The 27,236-nt window shown below is 37.1% G+C and overlaps 1 protein-coding gene across 11 annotated transcripts in view; it reads right to left on the reverse strand.

Moving 5' to 3' along the window:
- The window catches only part of LOC131434603 (glutamate receptor ionotropic, NMDA 3A-like), a 646,413-nt gene that overhangs the window by 488,069 nt on the left and 131,108 nt on the right, over positions 1 to 27,236 (reverse strand). For all 11 annotated transcript variants that reach the window (XM_058601472.1, XM_058601471.1, XM_058601470.1 and 8 more), the window contains 2 exons: positions 5,596 to 5,673; positions 5,398 to 5,537 (listed from right to left, as the gene is read on the reverse strand). In XM_058601472.1, the coding sequence (XP_058457455.1) occupies positions 5,398 to 5,537; positions 5,596 to 5,673 (218 nt within the window). The remainder of the gene's footprint in view (positions 1 to 5,397; positions 5,538 to 5,595; positions 5,674 to 27,236) is intronic.

Raw genomic sequence — 27,236 nt, forward strand, 5'->3', positions numbered from 1 at the left:
GAATCTACGGAAACGTGTCGCCAAGTATAGGATGCGGTGGTGGATTGAATTGTGGACACACGATTTATCACGAACGTCTTCCAACGGGATGGGCAGGATTGAAGCCAATGAAGAACAACTGTTGAATCAACCCAAAAGAATACTTCGCATGATATCTTAATGGAATTCATCTCCTTACAGGTTACAGGTTGAATCTATCAGTTGAATCTATCAGTACATCTTCTCGATGTTGGCTAGAATGGCGATCGTGTGCGTACGAAATCTCATTACGATCGATAGTAAATCTTCCCGGACAACAGGACCAACAAGCTGTTTGTTGTTGATGGAAAAATAAGACGCTGTCTTACACGATGCATGAAAGACAACCCGGACCTTGGTTGTCGTACTGGATTCCTTGAATACATGACGGTGGAGAAGATAGCAGTGCGGATTCACATCGTCTAATGGATCATCGAGCCTTTTCATGGGCGACATCTGTGCGTATTCGTCCATGAATTTGCAGTATGCGTCCTTGGTGGGTGGATCGCGCTCTAATCGCCTTTCAAGACTCAGGAAGCGACGTTCTGCGATGGCTCTGGATTCGCTGAGTTTGATTAGCGGATCTCGAGTAAGTAGCAAACGAACGATATATCGATCGAACGAACCGCGAATGGTGGTAACAGAAAAAAGTTCTTCGCCCTGAGTTTCTTTGACGGAATACACTGAACGAGGCTCGACGGGTTCTAATTCCCAAATTTCCTGAAGGGCGTTCTCCAAAAAAACAATCAACACTGGTTAGGTGACATGTACGATGAACGATGGGAAGATCAACGAATACCTTTTCGGAAACAGTCCATCCAAATACAGTTTCAATCAGTAACGGTAGTCCCTTGCCTAGGGAATGCTTGCTGCCTGGGTGCAGCTCAAGGTAGGCTGCACCGCCGAAAACCATGTCAATGTCGGACGGAATGTGGAGTCTATGGTCTTACAAGGGTAATTCTGGAAGCTTCCAAGCAAATACATCAACCGGAACGGTTGTAAGATTGACTGTTGGTCTCTTGAGGATCAGGAACTCAATCTAGGTGGAGTACTGAGTCACTCTCGATTTGATACATGCGATCAACTGACATTTGATCTGCTTCGTGGATTCACCGATTCCGGCTACTGCGATGTCTACTTTGGTACGACGGGGACACAGCGAATTACAAGTTTCTTCGCAATGTAGTCATGGATCCGGAATCTAGGAGTGCGCGTGCGGGGATTGCGGTTTCTTGTTTACAACAAGTAATGAAACGTTTTCTAACAGAGCTGTACTGTTCTCAACCTGAACTGGCTTATCGGGTTAGAAGGTCCGACAGTGGTCGAGGTTGATGGACTTGGCTGTAATTGAGGGATTTCGGGCGTGGACATCTTCGACGGTACAGATTCGTGTAATAGAGAATGATGTTTCTCATGGCAGCTGCGACTGGAAAACTTGGATATGCAGTTTCGCGCTTGGTGTCCTGTACGGAAGCAATTCCAGCATAAACGTTTCTGGGATACCATCTCACGGTGCTGGCGGACGGGCGATTCGGAAAATGCTGGGCATTGGAAGAGGAAATGCTTCTCTGGGCAGGCGAGACACGGGGGAGAGCTATTCTTAGACTCAACAGTAGCACCTTGGCTACAACCGGTTGTTGGGATCGATACTGGAGATCGGTTACGACGGACGTCAGCATGTGGGCACGTTGGTAGAAGAATTCGTTCAACATCTCATATGTTACGTTGTCGTCATTACTGGTTTTCTCCCCCCAAGCACGTAGCGTAATTGGATCAAGCTTATAGCTAACGAGATTGACCAACTGAATATCCCAATTATGAACTGGCTCGTCTAACTTCGCCAAAGCTCTGACATGTCGGTGGAAATCGTCAACCAAAACTTTGATTTCTTTTGGATTCTCTCGCTTCACCGGCGGGAGGTCATAGAAAGCTCAAAATAGCTGACGTTTCAAGAATCGCATGTTGTCGTACCGCTCGACGTATACGTGTCACGAGATACAAGCCAGCGCGACAAATCGCCATTGAATTTCGGCAGATCGATCTTGGGTAAGCGAAGATGGAACGACGAATGGTGAGGTTGAGCGGGTGTAATCATGATACTATTTAACACATTTTGGCTTTAATCAGCAACTCGATTGGATAGCAAAAAACCATTGATAGTGCAGTAGCGGGTTTCGAAATCCATGCGCTCTTCTAGATGAGCCTCCACCATCTCCGGTTTATCGCACAATTCGATCTTTCCATGTACCTTCAGAAATTCATTGTAGTTCCAGTGAATCTAGGCGAATTGGAATTTGGCACGCATCTCGATCTCGGTCAAAATCTGCTACGAATTTCATCACTGCATCCCCAATTCCCTTTTGTTGGATCACGCACCCCTTTTGTTGGATCACGCACCCCGACTTCAAACGATTGAGCGGTAAATTCGAACGGAAAAACGGAAGATTTTGATAAATCGGAATCCTTTCCGACACGGTAAAGGCGGTACTTTACACGACACGGATTAAAAAAATGATACAATCGCACGTAAAATCCTTCCCGTCGATATATGCCACTTTTTTATTTCGCGGAACGACCGAGAAAGGCACAAATCGAACGAATTTATCCTTACCGTCGCGCTTGTAACAATCTTCGCGAATTAATCACTTACCGCCATTTCAACAAGAACATGCAAATTTTCGTTGAAACGAGAAATTATTTAAAAAAAATCTCGATTCCAACGTGGCCATACTCAACTGCGATGAAAGCAAATTGCGCTGAACAGCTTGGATTCACGATAGTGTCAAAAAAGGGAATTTCACTATAGGCACCTTAGGGGGCTAGGACGGGCATCGTCTATGCCGTAGAGTCGCGTCAGCACAAAATCGCAATGGTGTATTCACCGCGCCAAGCCAACCAAAGAGCTTCAATTTGTGAAGCACCCTGGTAGTCTAATACTACTAAAAGAAAATCTTACGTTACAATAAATATATTGATAAACGCTGAGATGTTTGTATTTTCATGATGTGCAATTAAAAATTATTAATAAATATTGCGGAATCCCAGTAGAATTGATTTCCTTTTAAGGGATCCACAATGATACAGGCTACCTAAAAAAATTATACAAGAATGAATTACTGTTGACAGTTTGTAAAACAAGGAAATACATTAATTGAATATCTCGCACAGTCTATGCTTAAAATGATACTTCATTCTAGCCCCGAATAAGGCACGGCTAGATGTTCTTTGTATGTCAAGTGGAAGTGCGTTATATTATTTTGGACCAACAAAAAGAATCTTTCTTTGACCAATGTTTGTGACTGCTCGAACGCGAAGCAGGTTGTTACTACGACGGGTAATTCAAGAGTGAGTTAAAGTTGGAAACTGTAAATTATGGTAAGTTGTGGTGGGTTTCCTACTGGATGAAAATATCACTCGACAGAGGATATGCGCACTATACGGGACTTGGTTTACTACTGCCGAAGGATACCTGGTATGTTCAACAATAATGTATCGATCTCAATCAGGCTTCAAAAACCTTTATCTGTTTATATAGAGTCACATTATCTCCAAACCGTTATATCTTCTTCACAGGTAATCTGAGTGCAACATGGCTGGCAAGAATGAATTGTTTTTCTTGAACTAAATAAAACAGTACCTATTACTAACATATAGTCTGGGTCCCGGCTCATTGCTCCATTCCAGGCAATGAAAGAGCCGATATTCTTGCCAAAAGTGGTGCTATTGAGGGTGAAATTTATGAGCGACGATTTGTCTTCAACAAATTCTATAGCGCGTCTCGCCAGAGAACTTGTCAGCTTACAAGCTTCTTGGGATAAAGATAATCTGGGTATATATATAAAAATATATACAAAGGCCTGGTTCAAGGGACTGGATGTGAGTAGAGATTTCATTCGTATGATGTCCAGAGTCATATCCAATCACTACAAGTAAGACGCACAGTTTTTCGAATTGCACTTATCGAGACTAATCATTGTGTTTGTGGCGAAGGTTACCGCGATATTGATCATGTCGTTTGGACATGCGTGGAGTATCGCGATGTCAGATCTAAAACTAATAAATTTCTTGCGTACCCAAGGTAGACTATCCAATGTCCCAGTTCGCGACATTCTTGCTTTTCGTGACCTTCCTTACATGAAACTTCTTTATCATTTCATTAAATCCGTTGGAGTCCCATTTTAATTTGTATGTTTTGTTAGAGTCCTTCGTATTCCATGAGTTCAATCAATAGCCAGCTATCTTATATTGTATAAAAGTAACGAATTAATACAAACAAACCTGAAATAGTTATAAGATCATGTACAAAATAAATGTTTTTGATTTAATATAATTAATAAAAGCAAATCGCTTGATAAAAACAGTGTTTAGAATAACTGATGAATATCGACATACTTGTTAATATATGAAATATATTAGGTTTTAAGTACTATTTATTGTGGATGCTACGGCGAATAAAACATATGTATATTGCCTTATGAAATAAACGTATTTATGAAAACAGAAGATTTTGTCTCAACGCGATTTTCGTGCTTCACAACGATCACTGCACTCTACCAGTTTACTTCATCCCGAGATTTCTATAGCGAACGACGTTCAAGTGTTACGCGCCATCCCACAAATTCGCACAGAAAGTACATCGATCTATAATTTTATGACTTGTCTAATACATATTCTCTAGGACCATTTTAATGTCAGTTGAATAAATCTAATAATAAATAAATAAATTTATGAAAACAATATCATTGCAAAAGTTTAAGATGGTAGTGTTTTAGAAGAAGCATTCCTCATTCAGTTCTCTAACTGCACTCTGAGATTGAATGAGAAGGAATACGCCAACACAAACTTCGAAACACAACCATTTATCTCTACTACTAGATAACCACAACAGAAGTAATAAACCACATCCCGTTATGGTATTTATAAGAGCTACACATACAGACGACTTTTAACTAAAAGGGGAGTCGTCAAGGAAAACTCCATGCCACGCGGGACGTTTATGAAGCAGCAGTGTCAGCGAAATGGTATTTTAAAAAGGTTACGAGCACATGGCTCACTCTTCTTTCGTCGCGCGACTTGTTGAGCAACGGTGGTGCTGGTACAGTTACAGATATATTGTACTAATAGATATATCAGCAATAGATGTCATAGGCTCAGGAAGGTTCATATTAAATTAACAACATAAGAAAACAGCATATTTTTCAGCTATCTGATTATGAAAAAATTAATAGATGTTACTTGAATCAATATATTTTAAATTGAAACAGCCTAAACAAGGATCAACAATTGCAATGTTGGTTTTTGTAAAATAAGGCTTCAATCAAAACCTAGACAAGAACTTAAGGTCATGTCAGCTTAACGAGTGTTCCAAATTTTACTTACCGCTTGATTAAGTCACTATTTGTAGGCAATTGTATTATGGTTGCGTGCAAAGGCTTCATCTTGAGTCCATAGCCTTCATTGCCCTCTAACAACATTGTTGTTTTTATATCTGATAGAATATAAAACGAATACCAGCCAGTCTATAACAAATAATAACATGCTTGAGTAATTGGTATATGCAGTTGAATGTATAGTTACCTTTAGAAGTATCGATTGTAAAGCCGCAAAGATCTCACGAGAGGATGGCTGCAATATTGCTTGCGATTTCGACATAAGCTACGGAATAAAAACATGCATTAATCCTGCGATCCACGCAATAACGAAATTATATTTTAATGGAATGGCTTTGTTTTATCGCGGTTGGAACACTAAGAAGGGTTTTGCCTTTCTCTATAGAAAGGTATTAGAATTGCTCGAAAAACCGACTTTCGAACGGAGCCTCGGAGACCCATAGTGTTATATACCATTCGACTCAGTTCGACGAGATAGGAAAATGTCTTTGTGTGTGTATGTGTGTGTGTATGTGTGTGTGTGCACTTTTCGAAGATATTTGAACGCGCTCAATTTTCTCAGAGATGGCTGAACCGATTATAACAAACTTGGGCTCGTTTGAAAGCTACTGTCGGGCCATTGATCAAGTTCGAAGATCAAATTACTGAGACTTTTGGTTCCGGAGATATGATTGTATAAGTGACGTAACCGACAAAAAGCGTTGTATTTGAACGCGCTCAATTTTCTCAGAGATGGCTGAACCGATTTTAACAAACTTGGGCTCGTTTGAAAGCTACTGTCGGGCCATTGATCAAGTTCGAAGACCAAATGGCTGTGACTTTTGGCTCCGGAGATATGATTGTATAAGTGACGTAACCGACAAAAAGCGTTGTATTTGAACGCGCTCAATTTTCTCAGAGATGGCTGAACCGATTTTAACAAACTTGGGCTCGTTTGAAAGCTACTGTTGGGCCATTGATCAAGTTCGAAGACCAAATGGCTGTGACTTTTGGTTCCGGAGATATGATTGTATAAGTGACGTAACCGACAAAACACGTTGATTTTTACCGCTCTTATATATATAAGGTTGCCAAAATTTTGAGATCATCTCTATTTCCGTTAAGCTCTAGTGCTCAAAAGTTTAAGCACCTCGAAAAAAGCCTTCATGCAAAATTTGAGCTAAATCGGACATGCCTAAGGGGTGCTGCCCGGTGGTAAAGGTTTGACAATTTTCGATCTTGAAAAAGCACCATAGGGGGGAGTACATGAAATTTCCAAAATCGAAAATTTTTTTGATGCAAAAACTCTTAAAACTGCATAAAACATCGAAATTTAGTGTCATCTCAAAAAAAAATTTTTTTTTGAAAAAATCAACTTTCTGGGACTTGATTTTTTTATTATTTATTTTTTTGATATTTTTTCTAAGTCCCAAAAAGTCGATTTAAAAAAAAAAAATTTTTTCGAGATGACACTAAATCTCGACGTTTCATGCAATTCTAAGCCTTTTGGCATCAAACATTTTTTTTCAATTTCGAAAATTTCATGTACTCCCCCCTATGGTGATTTTTCAAGATATATGAAAATTCCACTAAGTGGACTGAGAAGGCTTTTTTTAGATTAGTATCACAGTTCTAATACAAATAGGCAACGCAAATGTCAAGCACTAGTTTGGAAAAATGATGCTGACTGTGTGACATAAACACTTAAGCATGCTTTTGTGAACTACTCGGATCAATCTGAATCAATTGGTGTCAAAATTAGTATCCAAATTTATTTAATAAAAGTATGAAACATATTTTCATGAGACAGTTATGAAAGAAGAGAAAGGCATTATCACACCACTAGGTGGATTAAGAAGGGTTTTTTTAGATTAGAATTACACTTCTCATACAAATAAGCAACGCAAATGTCAAGCGCTTGGTTGGAAAAATGATACCTACTATGTGATATAAACACTGAAGAATGCTTTTGTGAACTACTCGATTCTGAATCAATTGGTGTCAAAAATGAGCCCAAATTAGTGTCACAAATTATATAATAAAAAGATAAAAAATGTTTTTATGAGACTGTTTTGAGGAAAGAGAAAGGCATTATCACACCACTAGGTGGATTAAGAAGGGTTTTGCCTTTCTCATATAGAAAGGTTATGCAATCACTTGAAAAACCAACTAGTGAAAATTGGCCCGGAGGGTCAAGTGTCATATACCATTCGACTCATTCCATCGAGCTGAGCAATGTCTCTCTGTGTGTATGTATGTATGTATGTGTGTGTGTATATGTCAAATAATCTCACTAGGTTTTCTCGGAGATGGCTGAACCGATTTTGACAAATTTAGATTCAAATGAAAGGTCTCGAGGTCCCATATAGAATTCCTGAATTTCACCCGGAAACTACTTGATGATGATGATGATGGTCCCGCCTCATACCCCTACAAAGGTGTGAGCTGGACGATTTATCTAAATGATAATAAATATTGCATCACACATTTTAACCAGTTAACTAAATATAAAACGATCTGGTTAATCCAGCAGGTATAGATTCTCCTTCTGAAGTACAACTGAGAACAAGAAAACATTCAAATATTTCCGATTAACTATCTAGGGTCATTCAAGAAAATTTCCAACCCGGGAAGACCTTGAACAAATCAGGAATCGAACCCGATATCCTTGTCAGTATCAGACAGTGAATACCTGGCCCTTCCCGCCGGACCAGTTTATCGCTACACACATCAGCTACGATGGAGTAACGAGACTGCGGATGAGCAGAGCCAAGCTCAATTCCATCAACAACTTCCGATCCCTATTCTTTCCGAAATATAATCAATAAATAATTCATCAAATCTTACAAAGCTAAGATTCGAACTCGACACGTAGAATGCTAAAGCTCTCAAAAATAAAAGAGAACATATCCAGTTTCAGTTATATTCAATTTCCAAATTGCCTCTACCTGCTTTGCGCGCGCGAGGCTCATACTTTTGTAGACGACTCATTTAATTTTTTTTAAACAGTTAAAAAAAAAATTATTATAAATCCATCATCATCATACAGAACATAACAACCTAATGCGTCTTACTTGAAAAAAAAATAAAATAAATACAATCTTCGTCATTTTACACAGTTTTCGAAAAAATCAAGTTGCACTAATTCATTAAAGATCTAATTACAAAATAGATTTTATGTGTGAAATACACAATTTTTTGAACTCCTTCAAAGTTGCAGCCCGCTTAATTCGTCCAGGCATTGGAATTGAAAAAACTAATCCCTTTGTACAATAACGAGTTTTGCGATCTGGCTGATAAAAAGTTTGGTGTTCTCGCATCAGACGCATTTCTAGTATATTACCTATGCAAGTCACTTCCTCTTTCAATCCGATCACACAAATATCGAGGCAGCTTTCCATTTAAGATTTTGAAAATGAACACCATTGTTATATAATATACTCTCTGTTTCACTGAAAGCCATTGTAATGCGTTCAATAGAATATTAGAGAAAGTATATCTATTACATTTCAAAATCAATCGCATGACCTTATTTTGCAATCGCTGGAGTCTCAATATTTGTGTGTTGTTAACAAGGAACAGAATCGATGAGCAGAAGTCAATGTGAGGAGAGATTATTGATTTATACAGGAGAATTTTATTACTGGTCGTTAAATCATTTTTCAGGCGGCATAATACACCGTACTTTTTGGCAACCTTCTTGATGATGTTGTTAACGTGAGATTTGAATGTTAGCCTTTCATCAATTATGACTCCAAGATACTTCAACTCTCTAACGCGATCAATAATCTCTCCATCAATTTCAATATTGGCTTTACGTCCAGTGCTTAAAGCAGAAATAACTATATATTTTGTTTTTGCGACATTCAGTTTTAACTGCTTGAATTTCAACCACTGAGCCAGAGAATGTAAGTCTTCGTTCAAATGTGCAACCGCTTCATCCAAATCCTTAGCTGTAATGAACAGAACAGTATCATCAGCAAACAAATTTATTTCACAAAACCGTAAAACTCGCTTCATGTCATTTATGTACATAATGAATAAAATCGGACCTAAAACACTACCCTGTGGCACACCAAGTGAATTACCCTGGAAACTAGACACAACATCGTTGAAAATAGTTCTCTGAGTTCTATCAAATAAATAGCTTTCAAACCATTTTGTTATTTTGACGTTGCTTCTCCTCCGATACCAAAGCGTTGTAGTGTTTGTAGCAGTATAGGTCTAGAAATTGTTTCGAAAGCGCGCTTGAGATCCAAGAACACTGCAAAAATAGTCTCTTTAATCTCGATTTTCTCCTTCCATTTTGCTAAAACCAGGTTTAAAGCGGTTTTGCAAGAGTGACTTTTCCGATATCCCGATTATTCCGGTATTAGCAAACTGTTAGAGTTTAAATAGTTAATCAGCTGATCTTTAACAACAAGTTCCAAAATTTTTCCAACGTGTGCAACATGTTAATGGGACGGTACTCCTCGGCTTTATCCGTTCCATTAACCGGTTCCGGAGTTATAGGGTTAAGTGTGTTCAATATTGTACACCGTCACTTAAACCGGCGAAACAAAAGACGTAAAAAAAATTCTAAACTGGTCTCAAAACTACACAAATCGATAACACACTGTTTTATTCTGTGTGTTATGCATAAACAATCTCTTGGTTTCTTTCAAAACTCGAAGAGAAAAATTTTGAATACAATACCACAATATTATATGTACATGAGAAAGGCATCATTACACCACTAGGTGGAGTAAAACAGGTTTTTTAGATTAGCATCAATCTTCTCATACAAATAGGCAACGCAAATGTCAAGCGCTTGGTTGGAAAATGATGCCTGCTATGTGATATAAACACTGAAGAATGCTTTTGCTTTGCTCAAAGTCAAAAATCAAAAATGAGCTCAAATTAGTGTTAGAAGTTATTTTATAAAAAGATTTAAAAAATCATGAGATTATTTTGAAGAAAGAGAAAGGCATTATCACACCACTAGGTGGACTAAGAAGGGTTTTCAAATTTTGATCTGTTTTTCGAATTGGTCGTATGTTTGCTGTTGATGAAACCGTTCATAACAATCGAATGATTTATTGCTGAATTTATGTAAATCCACTTAGCCCCTAAGTTGAATAAAAGACGTCACGCTTTTTTTTGACGATTTTTGACTCCCCATCCCCCCTTTGTCACAAATTGTCACCGAAGCAAAGACCCCCCACCCCCCCTATGTCACATGTCACGAATTCAAAATAAATAAAATTCATCTCAATACATTCTCAATATGTATGAAAAGCCATACAAATATGAGAGAAAAATCGATTTATTACATGCTGTCATTAGATTTAAAAATATCCCTAAAACTACAAAATCATCGCAATTATTTTATTAATATCAATTATATAAATTAACAAAAGTATTTGGTTGGAATTGATTAAACATTTTAATCATCTGTTTTATTCCTCCTAGGGGTACACAGATATATTATTGTTTTAGGTAAAGAATAATATTTCCTTAGTGTAGCATACAGGGCTGAGAAAAAAAGACCAAAACCTCATCAAAACGAGATCACTGTCGGAGAATCTTTTCAGGATCAGTTTATCAGTGAATTTTAAATCACATCGATCAATATCGATACTGATCTTCCGTCACACAATGGGTAGTGATTTTGAGCTAAAATGATTCTTGATTTATGTAAGTTCAATCATTGGATGATTCGATAAGCATTGATGTCGGTGGAGGAAAATCACATATGATCAAGATAAGACATGACATGATCTACGTCTGAAATCGTTGATCTCCCGCCCTTTTTCAAATGGAGTACAATTGAATAAACTGCATCAGAATCAGATAAGAGAAATTCTTATGATATACTATTATCAATGCTAGAAAATCAAATTACCGAAAAAATTGTCAGTGCATAACTTAAGTTAAACCGTTTGAAGGCATCTTTTTTTTTTTACTCATAATAGGCAAAATTTATTAATTTCGCTAATTTACTCGTCCCTCCGTGCACTTTTGCTGATCACAACAGAAATGATTTCCTGCATCATTCATTTCCGAATTTACACGAAGAAGCTTTTACATAAACAAATACACGTTTTCCTATAGAATGTAAACGTTTATTGTGAAGATTTTATCAGGAAATAGGGCGAAGCAGTAATATAATTAGGTTTTTCAAAGATGCGCTCATTGAAAATATTGGACATCACATTCCAAAAACCTCCCCCCCTCCCCCCTGTCACAAAAGGTCACGTTTTATGAAACATCCCCCTCCCCCATGCGGCGTGACGTCTTTTATGGACAGCCCCTTACACTGATTACACCAGAAATTACCGAGCGTGCTATTTTTTTTTGAAATAAATTCCGAACTGTAAAACATGTCGCAACATTGGTCGTATGTATGCAGATCAAAGATCATTCCGGGATTAACCTTATTTTGTGCTAGGGCACATGACAAATTTCACTATCTTTACGTTTCGTTTTAAACTCGTCAGTGTGGAGCAGTTCAAATTGAACTGCTTACTGCAAACATAAACAGTTCAATTTGAACCGCTAAGCAGCCGTAAGTTTATTGCTATTTGCAACACACTTGTAATAAGCAAAGAAGAATGGAAGATAGAATAGGTGCAGTTTGGATTTCAGTCGGGTTGAGTGTTAAAATGCAAACGTGTCTGAAACTTTCACCCCTAGAGAACAACGGTATCCCATGGCTAATTTGAAAGCACTTATTGAATCCTCAAAGATCAAATCACTGACGATTTCTGGCCCGGAGATATCATTATTTAGCCCGCATCCGTCCGTCAAAAATTATAACTCAAATTTTCTACTGTATCAATTTGATACATGCCATCGGAGCGTAAACCACAAGATAACATTTTTGCTCAAACTATTACAATGATTGTTCATCTTTTCTAATTATGTAGGATTAGATACAAATAGATAGATTCTATTTGTTTCTATAATAGTCTGAGGGCAGTCAATTCACCAAATGCATTGAATTCATAAACGTGTAAAATATTTTCAAATATAGCAACTAGCCACAGATCTCCATTGCGAGAACACCGATAGTTGCATACTCGAACGTTCAAAACTTCGACAACAATTTTGTCGTGAAGACGACTTATTTTACTATGGGGCGCCTTTTCAAAATTTACCTTCTCAGAGAGTGATAAGATTTTGATCGGGAAAATCTTTTGTTTTTTCTAACGAATCAGCATATGATCTGCTACATGCCATCGAAATTATGATTACAATTTACTGATAAAACTTTCAGTTGTGTGACATAACCTCAAATAAATCAAAATTAAACTTTTCGGAAATGTTTAGTATCAACGAGTATCAAAGAGAAAACCACACGACACGTAGAAAAATTTTCCGGAAAAATGGGAAAAATCCATAAAGTTGTTTCGTATGGACAATGGAACTTTCCGTTGAAAAAAGTTGCCAATGATTGCTAGATCTACGATTGATGTTTGGCGCGCAAAAAGATGCGCAGTATTTCGCCGTTGAAGAAAAGAATACTACACGCTGCCAAAAAAACCCAACGGTTGACCTAAATTTACCTAACATGAAGTAATCAAGCATGTTTTTTATTGTTGGGTGAAAAGTACTGTATCGATTGAGTAGTTTTCACTCAACAGTTGAGTTTACTTCAATAAGTTGCTGTTGGGTGAAAATAATTTTGTGTGTTGCGGTCAGATTTGGAGCGAGGGAAATTATTTTGTAAAATTGCCGGTTTTGGGAGAATAAATAAATAACTGTCATCAATCGTAGTGTAAGTAGCTTTGTATAATTTCTTTTTAAAACTATAATTACACCGTAATATCATTTCAGGCGATGGAAAATATTGAGATGCGTTCGATCGCTCAACGGTGCAGTTCCAGCAGCTCAATAGAGCAGCCTTGGCAGTTCAATGGTAAGTCAATAATATTATTATTGATTTGTTTGCTTGATCCTCTCAATTAGGAGATAATGAAACAACTGGAATCCAACATACTCAGACTGTTTTGTTATAATATAATTATATTTGTAAAATCTTTAATTTTATTCGGATCAAAACGATTTGTATTGTTTAATGTTAAAATAAATGTTTTAAAGAATAACGTAATCATAGTTGACATCATTTTTTGTGTTTCAAACCATCGAACGACAACTGATATCAAATTACCCAAGCTGATTTCTATATCGCTTGCGTAGTTTCTACCTAATCAGTGCTATTGACGCTTTTACTCAAAAATAAGTGAAACCCATTTTACCCAAAATTGACTTCATGCACACAACCCCTCAATTGAGTAAAAAGTACTTAAAATTAGGTAATTTTTTGGCAGCGTGTAGATCGTTGGAAAATTGATTGGCGCGCAACGAGTAGTTTTGGGTGGAGATTTTACATGCATGTGATTCGTTATTTTGAAACACGTACTGAATAGGGTATCACAATCATTGCTTACCAAATGACTGGTGGAACGCATTTGACTGTTCTTAATATATCATAATCAGAATCAAAAGTTCTGACATCGTTTACCAGCTGATGCATTGTGTACAATGTGATCAGTTGGATAAATAATGTTGACTATTGTGAGTTTCTTTTTATAACGTTTATTTATACCCGGCTTTAACTATTGTGAGTTGAACATGTCAACATATAGAACGATTTTTTAACGAATTAATGACAGGATTTTACTGCTGAATTAATGAGGTCAAATAAAGGGATTTTTCTTTCATTTAACATGCTGAAGTTCCTTCAGCCGTTTCGAGTAAAAATTTAAGGGTGGATTATAGGATGCTTAGGCTGCTTATGACAGCATGACATTTGTAAGCTGCTTAAGCCAAATCATTCCATTTTTCGAACTTTATATTACTTGACCAATTACCAAATGCAAATCGTGAATACCATATCTGGAGGAGAATATGTGGCATCAAAAACCATTACTACTACTGATTTATGCATTGGTTTGAACGATAAGAAGAATACTGGTATAATCACTCCTCATATTCACTCCGCTAGAACAGAAAAATTGCACATTCTTTCATATAATTTTTCCTGATATTCACCCCTATTCTGTACATCGATCGATTCGAAATATTCCGATCGAATATGCAATTTCCATTCTGCATTCCGTTCGAGTAGGTTATGAACTCGAATATCATTCGTTCGAGTTGTTAAATTTTCGAACATTACTCGATCGACTTGCGTACGTATTGCTTCTGTTCGGTTTAGAATTGTTCTAATTTGTTTATACAAGTGTGACCGTTTTCTTTTACCACGAAATGAATCATATAAAAAGAAAAAGAACGTGTAAGTAGTGTTGACAGCTTTGATAGTTAGTGTTCGAAATTTCAAGTATCCCGAACGAATCATACAAGTCGAACGGAATAAAGAATGCAAAATTCAAACTCGAACGAAAGTGGAGAATCGTTCGTATCACAAATCCGTCGGATTGCAGAATCGGGGTGATTGACTCTCAAGACCGAACTCAACGCCATTCGTTAATTGTAGATCGAGTACTAATTAAAATGATTAGGTGACTCTCACCCCTATTCTATACGTCGATCGATTCGAAATATTCCGATCGAATGTGCAATTTTCATTCTGCATTCCGTTCGAGTTGGGTATGAACTCGAATTTCATTCGTTCGAGTTGTTAAATTTTCGAACATTACTCGATCGACTTGCGTGCGTATTACTTATGTTCGGTTTAGAATCGTTCTAATTTGTTTATACAAGTGTGACGGTTTCGTTTACTAAGAAATGAATAATATAAATAATATAGAACGTGTAAGTAGTGTTGACAGCTTTGATGGTTAGTGTTCGAAATTTCAAGTGTTCCCGAACGAGAGTCGATCGAATCATACAAGTCGAACGGAATAAAGAATGCAAAATTCGAACTCGAACGAAAGTGTAGATTCGTTCGTATCACAAATCCGTCGGATTGCAGAATAGGGGTGTCTATTAATGACATGACTATTGATACAATTATTTAAAAATTTAATTCAATTTATCAAAACGATAATTTGAGCTTTCGAATGTTCAATATTTCAATATATTCAATTGTTAATCGGAAATTGATCCTGTGATTGTCATGCTACGAACATTCATCAAACAAGATTCAGTATTATCATCAGACTAGCGGTGAAGCAGCTAATGGACAACCGCTCAAAACAGGTTCATTCCTTCCAATAATCCAGTATTATTCACCATTAAATTTTTTAAGGTCTTCAGTCTACAATTAAGCCTTACAATGACAAACAACAAGTCACTTTTGGAAATTTGCGGAATCAATTTCAAGTATTTATCTTGGTCATCTCTGCTACACCGCTCATTTCATATGTCGAAACAATTAGTTTAACACGTTGACTGCCACGACCATTCTCAGAATTCCGGTCTAAAAAGCCAATTGCATTTAATCATTTTATATTATTAAAGACTATAATTATATTACATAGTAATCATCAAAAAGCATAGAACATTGATTTTTTGTTCTCTTCCCAGAAGCCATCTATCCATATTAGCACTGATATGCAACGAGTTTAAGCGTAGCTACGCGACAATGGCAAGTAAACACAGTACGAGATAACTCGTAGTCGGCGTCCTAGCAAAGAACGGAATATACGAGTTATGTCGTAGTTGGCAGTCAACGTGTTAAGGTTCTATAAACAATCTCCGGGAAACAGCCATTGTTGAAAAACTCAATGCCAGTTTTCTCCACTATTGCCCGGTGAATCGAAGAAAACATCAGTTTATGCAGAAAAAATGTTCCAAACAAATTGATATTTCTGTTTTGAATTTCCGCTCAAAGACATCTATGAAAACTACTTTTGCGTTTTGCAACAATGGCTGTTTTTCTGAAAAGGTAAATTCCCCCATAAGAGAGATCTACAATCTCTTTCAATGCACTGACTCAAAGGATAAGATGGCGATCAGTGCATTCACTTAATTTTTCCGTAACGAAATTTTATAACATGTTCACAATAATTTTGAATGAAATTTCTTTTTCGGGCCGAAGTTAATGTGTTGGATAAGAATTAGTCGTAATTCATTTATTTTGGGCTAATTAATCAGTAAAATAATGGAAAGAAGCATTACCGTTTGACAATTCTGCTGTTAGGAAAGTTAAATTTAAAAAAATAATTTCAAGCGAAACGAAGTTCGACGGGTCAGCTAGTATAATATAACTACCAATAGATTTCAATTTTGAATGTGTATTGCAACAACATTAAAGTGTTTAAATAGTACACTATTCAAAACCTCTCTGATTTGACCCATTTCAAAACAAGCCAATCAGAACGCGTTCTGAGAACGCTTCTGCTACATCGATATAAAAGATGATTTTACCTTTTCTATCATTTTCTGAGCAACACTTGCCGAAGCGTGATATAAGAGAAAGAATAACACCTTTATTACAAAAGCGTAAGGTCTTCCGCTTTTGTAATAAAGCCAGCGCCGAACAGCAGAATTGTGCCGAAGAAGTCACAGTCTCCGTCGGACACACACACACACACACACACACACACACACACACACACACACACACACACACACACACACACACACACACACACACACACACACACACACACACACACACACACACACACACACACACACACACACACACACACACACACACACACACACACACACACACACACAAAGTCTACCAAGACAAGGAAGTTGTCAGTCGTCATGAGAGCGCTGCTCAGTTAATTTGTCCGAAATAAGAATCGGATTTTATTGTGTGCTCCAGCTGCACCAATTGATTACATCCAACATGGATTGTTTTATCTTTGGAATTCATTTAAATAACACAATGAATTCCTAGTCAAATTTCAAACGAGTTCACGAGTGTATACGCCAAGAGCCGTCTCAGTTCTGTCCAAATGTAGATTCTGCTGGTCGTGACAATTCAAGCCTCTTTACAGTTCCATAGATCATCATTAAGAATTAGTTTAATTTTCTCTATTGACATGTGGTCATCTGATTGTCAAAGGTACCAAGTGATTTGCACGGGATTCTTGTATCCTGACCGAAAGTTACATAAGAAGGTATAGGCCTCTTCAAGCGCATGCGTAACAAACGTACGCCATTTAGAATACCAATGAAAAAGTTTTTCCACTTTTCTTTTTCGATAGAGAGAATCTCTCCGTATTGGGAAATAGTTTTACGTATATAAGGATCGATGACGTTTGAGGGAAGGTCATGCACACGCACTTCTATAGCACTATCTGCCATATATACTGGAATGTTGTACTTAATGTTTTCGTGCTCCACATAGTGCACATTATTATTGTCTTTTCCGAATTGAATTGCATCCAACTCTTTATAAACCTGGATGTAAACAACATTTTTTGTCTTATTGCATTGAAGTAAATGCACACGTTTAATGTCAAGATGCATTTGCTCCTTAAGCAAACCTTTAAGTTCTCGTATCGAAGGTCGAGTAAGCGTAAGCGGTTTTGTTTTATCGACTGACTTGGATGAGATGTGAAAGCGAACTAATGAATATAAATATTGATTGTAATGGTTTGTTTACTTATCCTGAACATATTTCTGATGTTATTTGTTCTAAAAAAAAGTAATAATAATAATGAAATAATAGTAATACTGACAATCCTAAGATATTGTTATTATCACTGTTGGTTTTCCTATACTTTGAATTCGTGCAAGATTTTTCAATACGAACTATGAAGTGCTAGTGATAATATTACGGATAGCGGAGTTAAAGTTCTTGATGTACTCCAATAATTTTCCATCTTGTTGATAAGCTTGAATCCGCGCTGAAAAAAACGATATTTCTAATAATTGATTTTATTATTTCAAAATTCCATATGAAATTTGGTCATTTGTTCATTATTATTAGTATTATTTTCATAATAAGTGATAATAGTTATTATTATTATTATTATTATTATTATTATTATTATTTTTAATTTTATTTTTATTATTATTATTGTTATTATTAATATTATTATTATTATTATTTTTATTATAATTATTGTTGTTTTCATAATTATTGAAATCACTATTTCAAATAAAAAATAGTCGAATTTTCCCAAAATCAATCGTGGAGCAGGAATCTATTGGATTGATCCGCGATGACCTCCTCATTTGAGCCATATCTTTTTCCCTGGAGCATTTTTTTAAGATCAGCAAAGAGCCAGTAGTCACTGGGGGCTAAATCTGGCGAGTATGGGGGTGAAGAAGCAGATCAAAGCCCAATTCGTTCAATTTCGCCATTGTTTTCATCGACTTGTGGCAGGGTGCATTTTATTCCATCGAAAGCAATCGCGGCACCTACTTGGAAAAAACCTTTTTCATGCTCAATTTTTCATGAAGGATAGTAAATACACTTCCATATGATATCTCACGGAGCTTCACTTTACGATCTTTCATTATAATTTTTGTCACTTCACTCACATTTTTCGGTGTAACGGCTTCTACCCGAGCGTTCCGCGTCATTTGTGTCGGTTTTTGATGGACAAGAGTCCAGATAACATTTTTCAATCCATTTTTTCGCTTGCACGGTGTTTTTACCCATTAAAAAACAATGTTTTATCAAAACACGAAACCCGGTTTTTTTCATTTTTTAAACAAACTACAAAACCACTTTACTCCAACCTCGATAACTCAGCTGTTTCTGGTCGGATCGACTTAAAATTTTGACCCGTTTCAAGCAAATGTTAGTACTCTAAAAAGACGTGGTTACTGGTTTACTACGAGCGCCATCTCAGCTTTGGTCTCGGGACTTATTGATCCAATTGACAAATAAAACAAAATAAGGCTAACAGAGTCCTTGTTCTTGGTTTGCATGTTCTCAAGAAAAACTCAAAGCTTTATCCCACATTATCGAAATGACAGAACTGACAGTGACATTATAAATGTCATCGAGTTTACGAAATTTTATTGCATATATATATATATATATATATATATATATATATATATATATATATATATATATATATATATATATATATATATATATATATATATATATATATATATATATATATATATATCTATATATATATATTTAAATATATATTATATATATATATATATATATATATATATATATATATATATATATATATATATATATATATATATATATATATATATATATATATATATATATATATATATATATATATATATATATATATATATATATATATATATATATATATATATATATATATATATATATATATATATATATATATATATATATATATATATATATATATATATATATGTGGCGGAATTACGAAACCACCACGTTTTCCACGTTAATCCCAATGTTTTATTCCGTTATCAAGGTCATTCAGTATTCTATTGTCTGTACCAATGCGGTCGAGTGATGATTCGAAATAATCCGTTCTCAAAGTCGATTGTGAGCTTGTGTAAAGAAGCACTGCGTGTAGTACCCGTTGGGCGATACTGCTTTATTGTTTACAAACACATTAGACATCCACATAGTGGTGTAATGATACCTTTCTCATGTATAATATTGTGGTATTCTATTCAAAATTTTTCTCTTCGATTTTTGAAAGAAACCAAGGCGCATGAAACAGTATAACATACAGAATGAAACAATACTTTGCTCGCGTAGGTTATTCTTAAAAAAAACGAAGTGGGTTCACCAATATATGCACTTCCGGCACCGAAACCCGAGAACCGGTATAATAGAAGTCGGCTCGTACGGCCACCAATTAACATGTCGTACAAACTCTACTAGTTTTTATTCAATGTGGCCTGGTGAACTACTGGCAAAGATATCGAAAATACTTGAATTTTCTCTTCTCTTCAATCGTTCTTTTAAAGTCCATGCTTGCTACTAAACTCATGCATATACATGGCTAGTAAACTAGTCAATACATATACATTTAACCTTATGTTAGTCATTCATAATTCTTCATGATTTATAGCTCTAGTGTAAGAGTAATCACTAACAATAACGATTGAATTAGCATATATTCAAAGTGTGAAGGATTCAAAAATCCATTACGTCCAGTCTTTTTTACAAGCCAACATAACGAGAGGTAAGCCCACTGCGCTCAATCACTGGAAAAGTTCTGGTTTATATGTGTCGGTTTTTCTCGTTATGCTTTGTGAGACGGTTCGTTCAACTGAAGCGGATACAATTTTGCGCGTATTTCATGATGCTACATTTCACCTTAAATGTTTGTTGTATCCGAAAATATGCAGTAATTTTTGGTAGGACCATAAGACCTTTCATTTCAGCCTAAGATTGGTAATAAGGGTTTTAAGCCCAGTTTAATTGACGGTGTACAATATTCAACACACTTTACCCTATAACCAGAAGTTGGATCCGGATGAAATTCAGGAATTCCGTATAGGACTGTGAGACCTTTCATTTGAATCTAAGTTTGTGGATATCGGTCAAACCATCCCTGAGAAGAGTAAGTGAGATCCATTTTGGTATATATGACCACTATATCCGGTGCTTCCGGAACCGGAGTTTAGACATTTTTTTACGTTTTTTGTTCCGCCGGTTTAAGTGACGGTGTACAATATTGACACCACATTACCCTATAACTCCGGAACCGGAAGTCGGATCCGGATGAAATTCAGGAATTCCATATGGGACCATGATACCTTCGATTTGAATCTTAGTTTGTCAAAATCAGTTCAGCCATCTCCTAGAAAACCTAGTGAGTTTATTTGACACATACACACACACAAACAGACATTGCTCAGCTCGGTGAACTGAGTCGAATGGTATATGACAATTGGCCGGGCCAATTTTTACTAGTCGGTTTTTCAAGTGATTGCATAACCTTTCTATATGAGAAAGGCAAGCGTGTGAGGTTTCATTGTAGAGTGTAGCGAGAGACTGCAAAAAAGTGCTTTTTCCTCAAGAAGTTTTTGGCACTTCATTGAAACAAATATTCACCGATTTCCTAGGACGTTCGCCCTGTTGTTCAACACCACTACCTTTGACATCCAATCTTTACCCGCACGGACATATTTCCGTACCATGACAAAAGGCTCAAATTTGCCGCTGTCCAGATGGCAAAATGGAATCATCTGATTTCAATAAATCTGGCATAAAAATTATCCCGATGAGCTTGCACTTCCGGCCGGACCGTACGCGGCTTACATCTGGACCAAATTTAACGGAAAAAAATTAAACATCCTTAGATTATCGAACGACCTGACCTTGCGATATTCTACGATACAAAAGATTGAAAAAGTACACCCAGACAAGCAATCAATTGCATTCAATATCGATCGCTGGGGATGGCACTAAGCCATACAACCCATCAGACTCATATCGGGTGACTTTCGATGGCTTGGCTTTGCCTAATTACGTCCTCCTAGACCGAGTTCGTTTACCTGTTCGCCTTTTTGTGCCGCGGGTCATGAACTGCATCAAATGCAAACAATTGGGACATACAGCATCCCATGGTTGCAATAAATCCCGTTGTATAAAGTGTGGAGGAGGTCATGCGGATAACTCTAACGATGGCAAAATTGAAAAAAATTTCTATTGTAAGGAGGAACCGCGTACAAATTGCGCAAGGATAAGATGAGGCGTTCACATAAACATCATTCCAAGTGTTCTTTTGCTGAAATGTTGAAGAGTGTGACGCCTCCAGTGAGCCTTTACGCTTGTTTGTCAACTGACGAGAGCGATGCTGATGACCCCATCGAAGGTATATCTTCGACTGTCACTCTTAGCTCATCATACAGAAAGAGAAGAAATTAATCCTCTGAAAAGCTCCCTAGTACGGGTTGGAAAGTGTCCTCTGGTGGATATGAAAAGCTAAAACAACTGGAACTGATGACAAAAAAACCAGAAAAAAAGCTCCAGACCTTGGAAAATTGAAATCCGAGCAAAAATTTCCATTACTTCCTGGGACTTCAAAACCCCGATAGTCCTTAACGATCAGTCAGATAATTTACCAGATACCGCGTTTGTTAAATTCTCTGATAATGGCTTTAACTCATGCAGTTAAAACTTTTTTGAAATAGTTGACTGCAGAATGGCCCCTTCTTTCAGCGATCGTATCCTTTTTAAGTCACCCAGTGTATTTTGTATCAATTATTAATATTATTTCATCATTTCATTGGAAATATTTCTAAGTTTCTATTTGAATGTATCAAGTCTAGTATTTTTAATTATATAAGATTGAAATTTTTCTAAGTAGCGAGCAGTGTCCTATTTTGTCTGCTAAAAATCTCCGTTATACCGGATTTCCCTGGCATAGACAAAGGGTTTGAAGGAGTAAGCGATATATCAATGGGAAAGCATCACTCTGATTGGCCAATCGATGTCAAAGCGAAGCTGTTGGAAGCACGCGAATCTATAAATAAAAGCGAAATTGTAGCTAACGTTTATGACCTACGTGTTGCATGCTAGACAGCAAAACAAAAAGTGCCATAAAAAGATTTGAAGCTTTAATTGGTTTGCTCTGATCTTGTGTCATGCGAGTTCGGATGAAATTCCATGTTATGTCGTTTCACCTGAGAAAATGACAACTACCACAGGGTAAATTTTGAGTGCTTAAGATTAATTTCTATTTTATATAGGATGAACTTGATTGATAATGAGAAAAAGTTCATCGCTTCAAACGAAATTGAAGAATGGTAGAGAAACTTAACGTTATAAAAATGACTGCTTGCATACAAAACTTGAACACAAAAAGTGCGGGTGTGTAATGTCAGAGACATAACTGGATGTCGTGAATACGAATATGACACGCTTCATTTATGCTTCCGAATTCGAACTGGTAGTTGATCGATTGTTTGAATTGTGCAACTTTCCCCTATTTCATTACTAGAAATTTAAACGATGCGCCTAGACTAAATTACATATTAGTTACATTAAACATTCTGAAACGCAATTAAATATTATGAAATAAGCAGTATAGTTCTTTATAATAAAAAATGGTGGCTCTGAAAAGAACTTTATGAAAGCGTTCGTGATGAAGAGTGACGAGTTGAGTTAGTTCAGCATGAAGACTCTGAATTCTAAACCCATATTCCGGAACTAAGCTCTAAACTTGAAGACCGCCATGAATACCAGAATGGGTTGTATAGAGTACAGTAAAGTAAATTTCCGCATAATTCTTTACGAGTATTATTATGGTTCTAAAAAGAACCGAATAGAAGAAGTCAGGAATAAAGAACTGGACCCTGAGTTCAAGAACTAAATTTAAAACCAATAACAGACTCAGAATCCAGTTTGAATTCTAGAACTGCAATTTCGAAACTGAAATTAGTTCCGGAATACAGTTTCAGCACGCAAGCTCTGAATACTAAACCTATATTGCGGAACTAATATCTGAAATTTGAACTTCTCGTTACGACTACCGAAAAGCAAATGAGAGTTGCTACCTGAGCGTTTGAGGTTTTAACCACGCAAAAGGTGAACTCTCCGTCGCTGCTGGTTGATGATTTAACTCTCGCGATGGCAGTCTTCTCGCCTTGATGGCCAGCAAGCGAATGATAGTTGCTACCTGAGCGTTTGAGGTTTTTAACCACGCAGAAGGTGCATTCTCTGTCGCTGCTGGTTGATGATTCCACTCCCACGACGTCTGCTTCCATCGAACGCACGAAAAGAAATGATCGATTTTCGACCACGGTTCCCCTTTTATACGCATTCAGTTGAAGATATGTGCCTGACTACCTCAAAATCGTCGTCCTTGCGCGAAAAACCCAAGCGAAAGTAAAGAGTTTTCCGCGTTGTTTTCAAATTTTAAGAAAACTTAATTTTTAAGTTGTTTGTGGTTATCGCACACTGTTCAAAATATTATCCTGAATTCCTGATCATATTTTTGATGAAATGGTGAAAGAATTATGTTGCTACCATTAATACAAGTCGAGATATTCACGATTAAGTTCTGCCCATTCTTCCATATTGCTAATTTTGAAAAGGCGCCCCATAGTAAAGTAAGTCGTATTCACGACAAAAATGAAATTATCGTCAGTCATGCTACAATCAAAGGCAAGGATCAGTGCTACGATCCACATTCCTCAAAGAGCCTCGGTTGGGCATCGGCGGCTCAGTGATATCATAGAGCTCCTTCCCGCAAAGACGTTGGTTTCAGGAGATTCTAACTCACGCGGTACGGGATGGTGCTATCTTCACGACGATAACAGATCAGCTATGATCCATGAGATCTGCGACAACATCAATATGACAATTTTGAATACGAGAGAAATGACACGAATTCCTGCACCACCAGCAAGACCAAGTGCGCTGGACTTATTTCTTTGCTCGACATCGGTACGGTTAGAGCTGCACGTGGAAGGTGAGCTCTGATCGCCACGGTGGCGATCATCAACCTATCGTAATTTCTATCGCCTACGGATTAAGGGCATCGGAGACAATCAATGTTTCGTATGACCTCACACGAAATATTTATTGGAAATGGTACGCAAATTCGATATCTGAGAAAATAGAAACAACACTAGAGCTTTCTCCAGAGGAAGAGTACACGTTTTGGCAGGCTTGATTCTAGATACTGCGACTCAAACTCAGACGAAACGTGTACCCGCCGCGAAAACTAACATCCGTCTTCCCAACCCATGGCGGGACAAAAATTGCTCAGAATTAAACGCGAAGAGAGCTTCATCTTTTATCGAGTTTAGGAACAACGGAACACCTGATAATTATAGAAACTACGCAGCATTAGACGTTAAGATGAAAAGCCTGAAAAATCAATGAGCACTCTTTGGAATACGACCCGACGAATGCGTAACAATAACACCACGAACGAAAATAAAGAATATTCAAACCAGTGGATATTCGATTTCGCTAAAAAAAAGTATGTCCTGACTCTGTTCCGCAACAGACGATCATGCGCGTCGACTCATCCAACAAAAACGAAACACCGTTTTCGATGGTGAAATTTGCACTGGCGCTTTTGTCGTGTAACAATAAAACTTCGGGGTTAGATAAAATCAAATTCAACTAGTGTAAAAATTTGCCTAACTCTGCCCAAAGGCCCTTATTGAATTTATTCAATAAGCTTCTTGAGGATAATATTGTCTCACATGACTGGAGCAAGTAAGAGTTATTGCCATTAAAAAACCAAGGTAACCAACCTCCGATCACAATTCGTATCGGCCGATTTCCATGCTTTCCTGTATCTAAAAATTGTTCGAAAAAATGATTCTGTTTCGTCTAAACAATTAGGTTGAGACTTATGGCTTGCTTTAAGGTACACAATTTGGCTTCCGCAGAAGCAAAGGAACGAACAATTGTCTTGTGTTGCTATCAACCGAAATTCAAATGGCATTTGCTCGTAAAGAACAAATGACATCAGTTTTCCTAGACATCAAGGAGGCTTGACTCTGGTCTTCACAGTTAAACATCTAGGGGTATAGTTCCAATCCAAAGGCACCTTGGCATGTCACATTAAGTATCTGAAACAAAAATAATTCCGTAATGGAATGTGAATGCTTCTGCTTCTGATCCGCCGCGAACACCCATTTCATTAAACTGGAAAGAATTCAGTATCGTTGTTTGCGTACTGCTATAGGTTGCATGCAGTCGACTCATACCAGTCTCGATGTGCTCGAGGGCGTCTTACCGTTGAAAAATCGATTCTAGGATCTTTCGTATCGATTGCTAATCCGATGCGATATCTTGAATCCGATGGTGATTGTAAACCTTGATAGACTTGTCGAGTTTAATTCTCAGACCCGTTTTATGTCCATGTATTTTGGTTACATGGCTCAAATATTAATCATTCTTTGTTTGTTTCCAGAGAAGAGATTCGTAGAATTCCGTATCACATACGCCCTCAAGTGGCCCTGATATCTTTTATAATAAATTTAAAACAGTCAACTGTGAAGAGGTGTTTTACACTTCAGTTTACGTCGCAGAGTTAGCTGCTATTCAGTACACTCTTGAGATCATTGATACCTTGCCCAAAGACCGTTAATTCATTGTCACGGACTGTCTAAGTTTAATAGAAGCTCTCCGGCAATGAAGCCAGGAAAGTATCCCCCATATTTCCTGGGGAAAATACGGGAACACTTGAGAACTTTATCTGGGTGGTCTTATTCAATATCGTTAGTCTGGGTCCCTTCGCATTGTTACATTCTGGGCAACGAAAAGGCATTAGCCAAGGTGGGTGCATTAGAAGGTGATATTTTTGAAAGATCAATCTGCTTCAATGAATTTTTCAGTATCTCTCGTAGGAAAACTCTCGAAAGTTGGCAAACTTCATGGCAATGGCAAACTGGGACGATGGCTACATTCCATTATCCCTAGGGTATCGACTAAACCTTAGTTCAGGGGGGATGCACGTGAGTCGTATAGTTCGCTTTCACATCTCATCCAAGTCAGTCGATAAAACAAAATCGCTTATGTTCGGGACGGAAGAAACCAAGTACAGTATTGTGTAGTGAACAATAGAACGATCACGAAATGAGCGAACCAAACGAACAAAAGCTACCGCCGCTATGAAAGGATACAAATATTTTTGACTTCATGCAGTGACAAAATTCGACATTCGATGCGAGAACTTAAAGGTTTACTTAAGGAGCAAATGCACCTTGACAATAAACGTGTGCATTTACTGCAATGCAATAAGACAAATAATGTTGTTTACATCCAGTATTATAAAGAGTTGGATGCAATTCAATTCGCAACAGACAATAATAAGGTGCTCTATGTGGAGCACGTAAACATGAAGTACAACATTCCAGGATATATGGAAGATAGTACTATAGAAGTGCGTACGCATGATCTTCCCTCAAGCATCATCGATCCTTATATTCGTAAAACTATATCCCAATACGGAGAGATTCTCTCTATCGAAAAAGAAAAGTGGAAAAACTTTTTCCCCGGTGTTCTAAATGACGTACGTTTGTTACGCATGTGCT

Source organism: Malaya genurostris, chromosome 3 (assembly GCF_030247185.1).
Source record: "Malaya genurostris strain Urasoe2022 chromosome 3, Malgen_1.1, whole genome shotgun sequence".
Taxonomy (NCBI): Eukaryota; Metazoa; Arthropoda; class Insecta; order Diptera; family Culicidae; genus Malaya; species Malaya genurostris.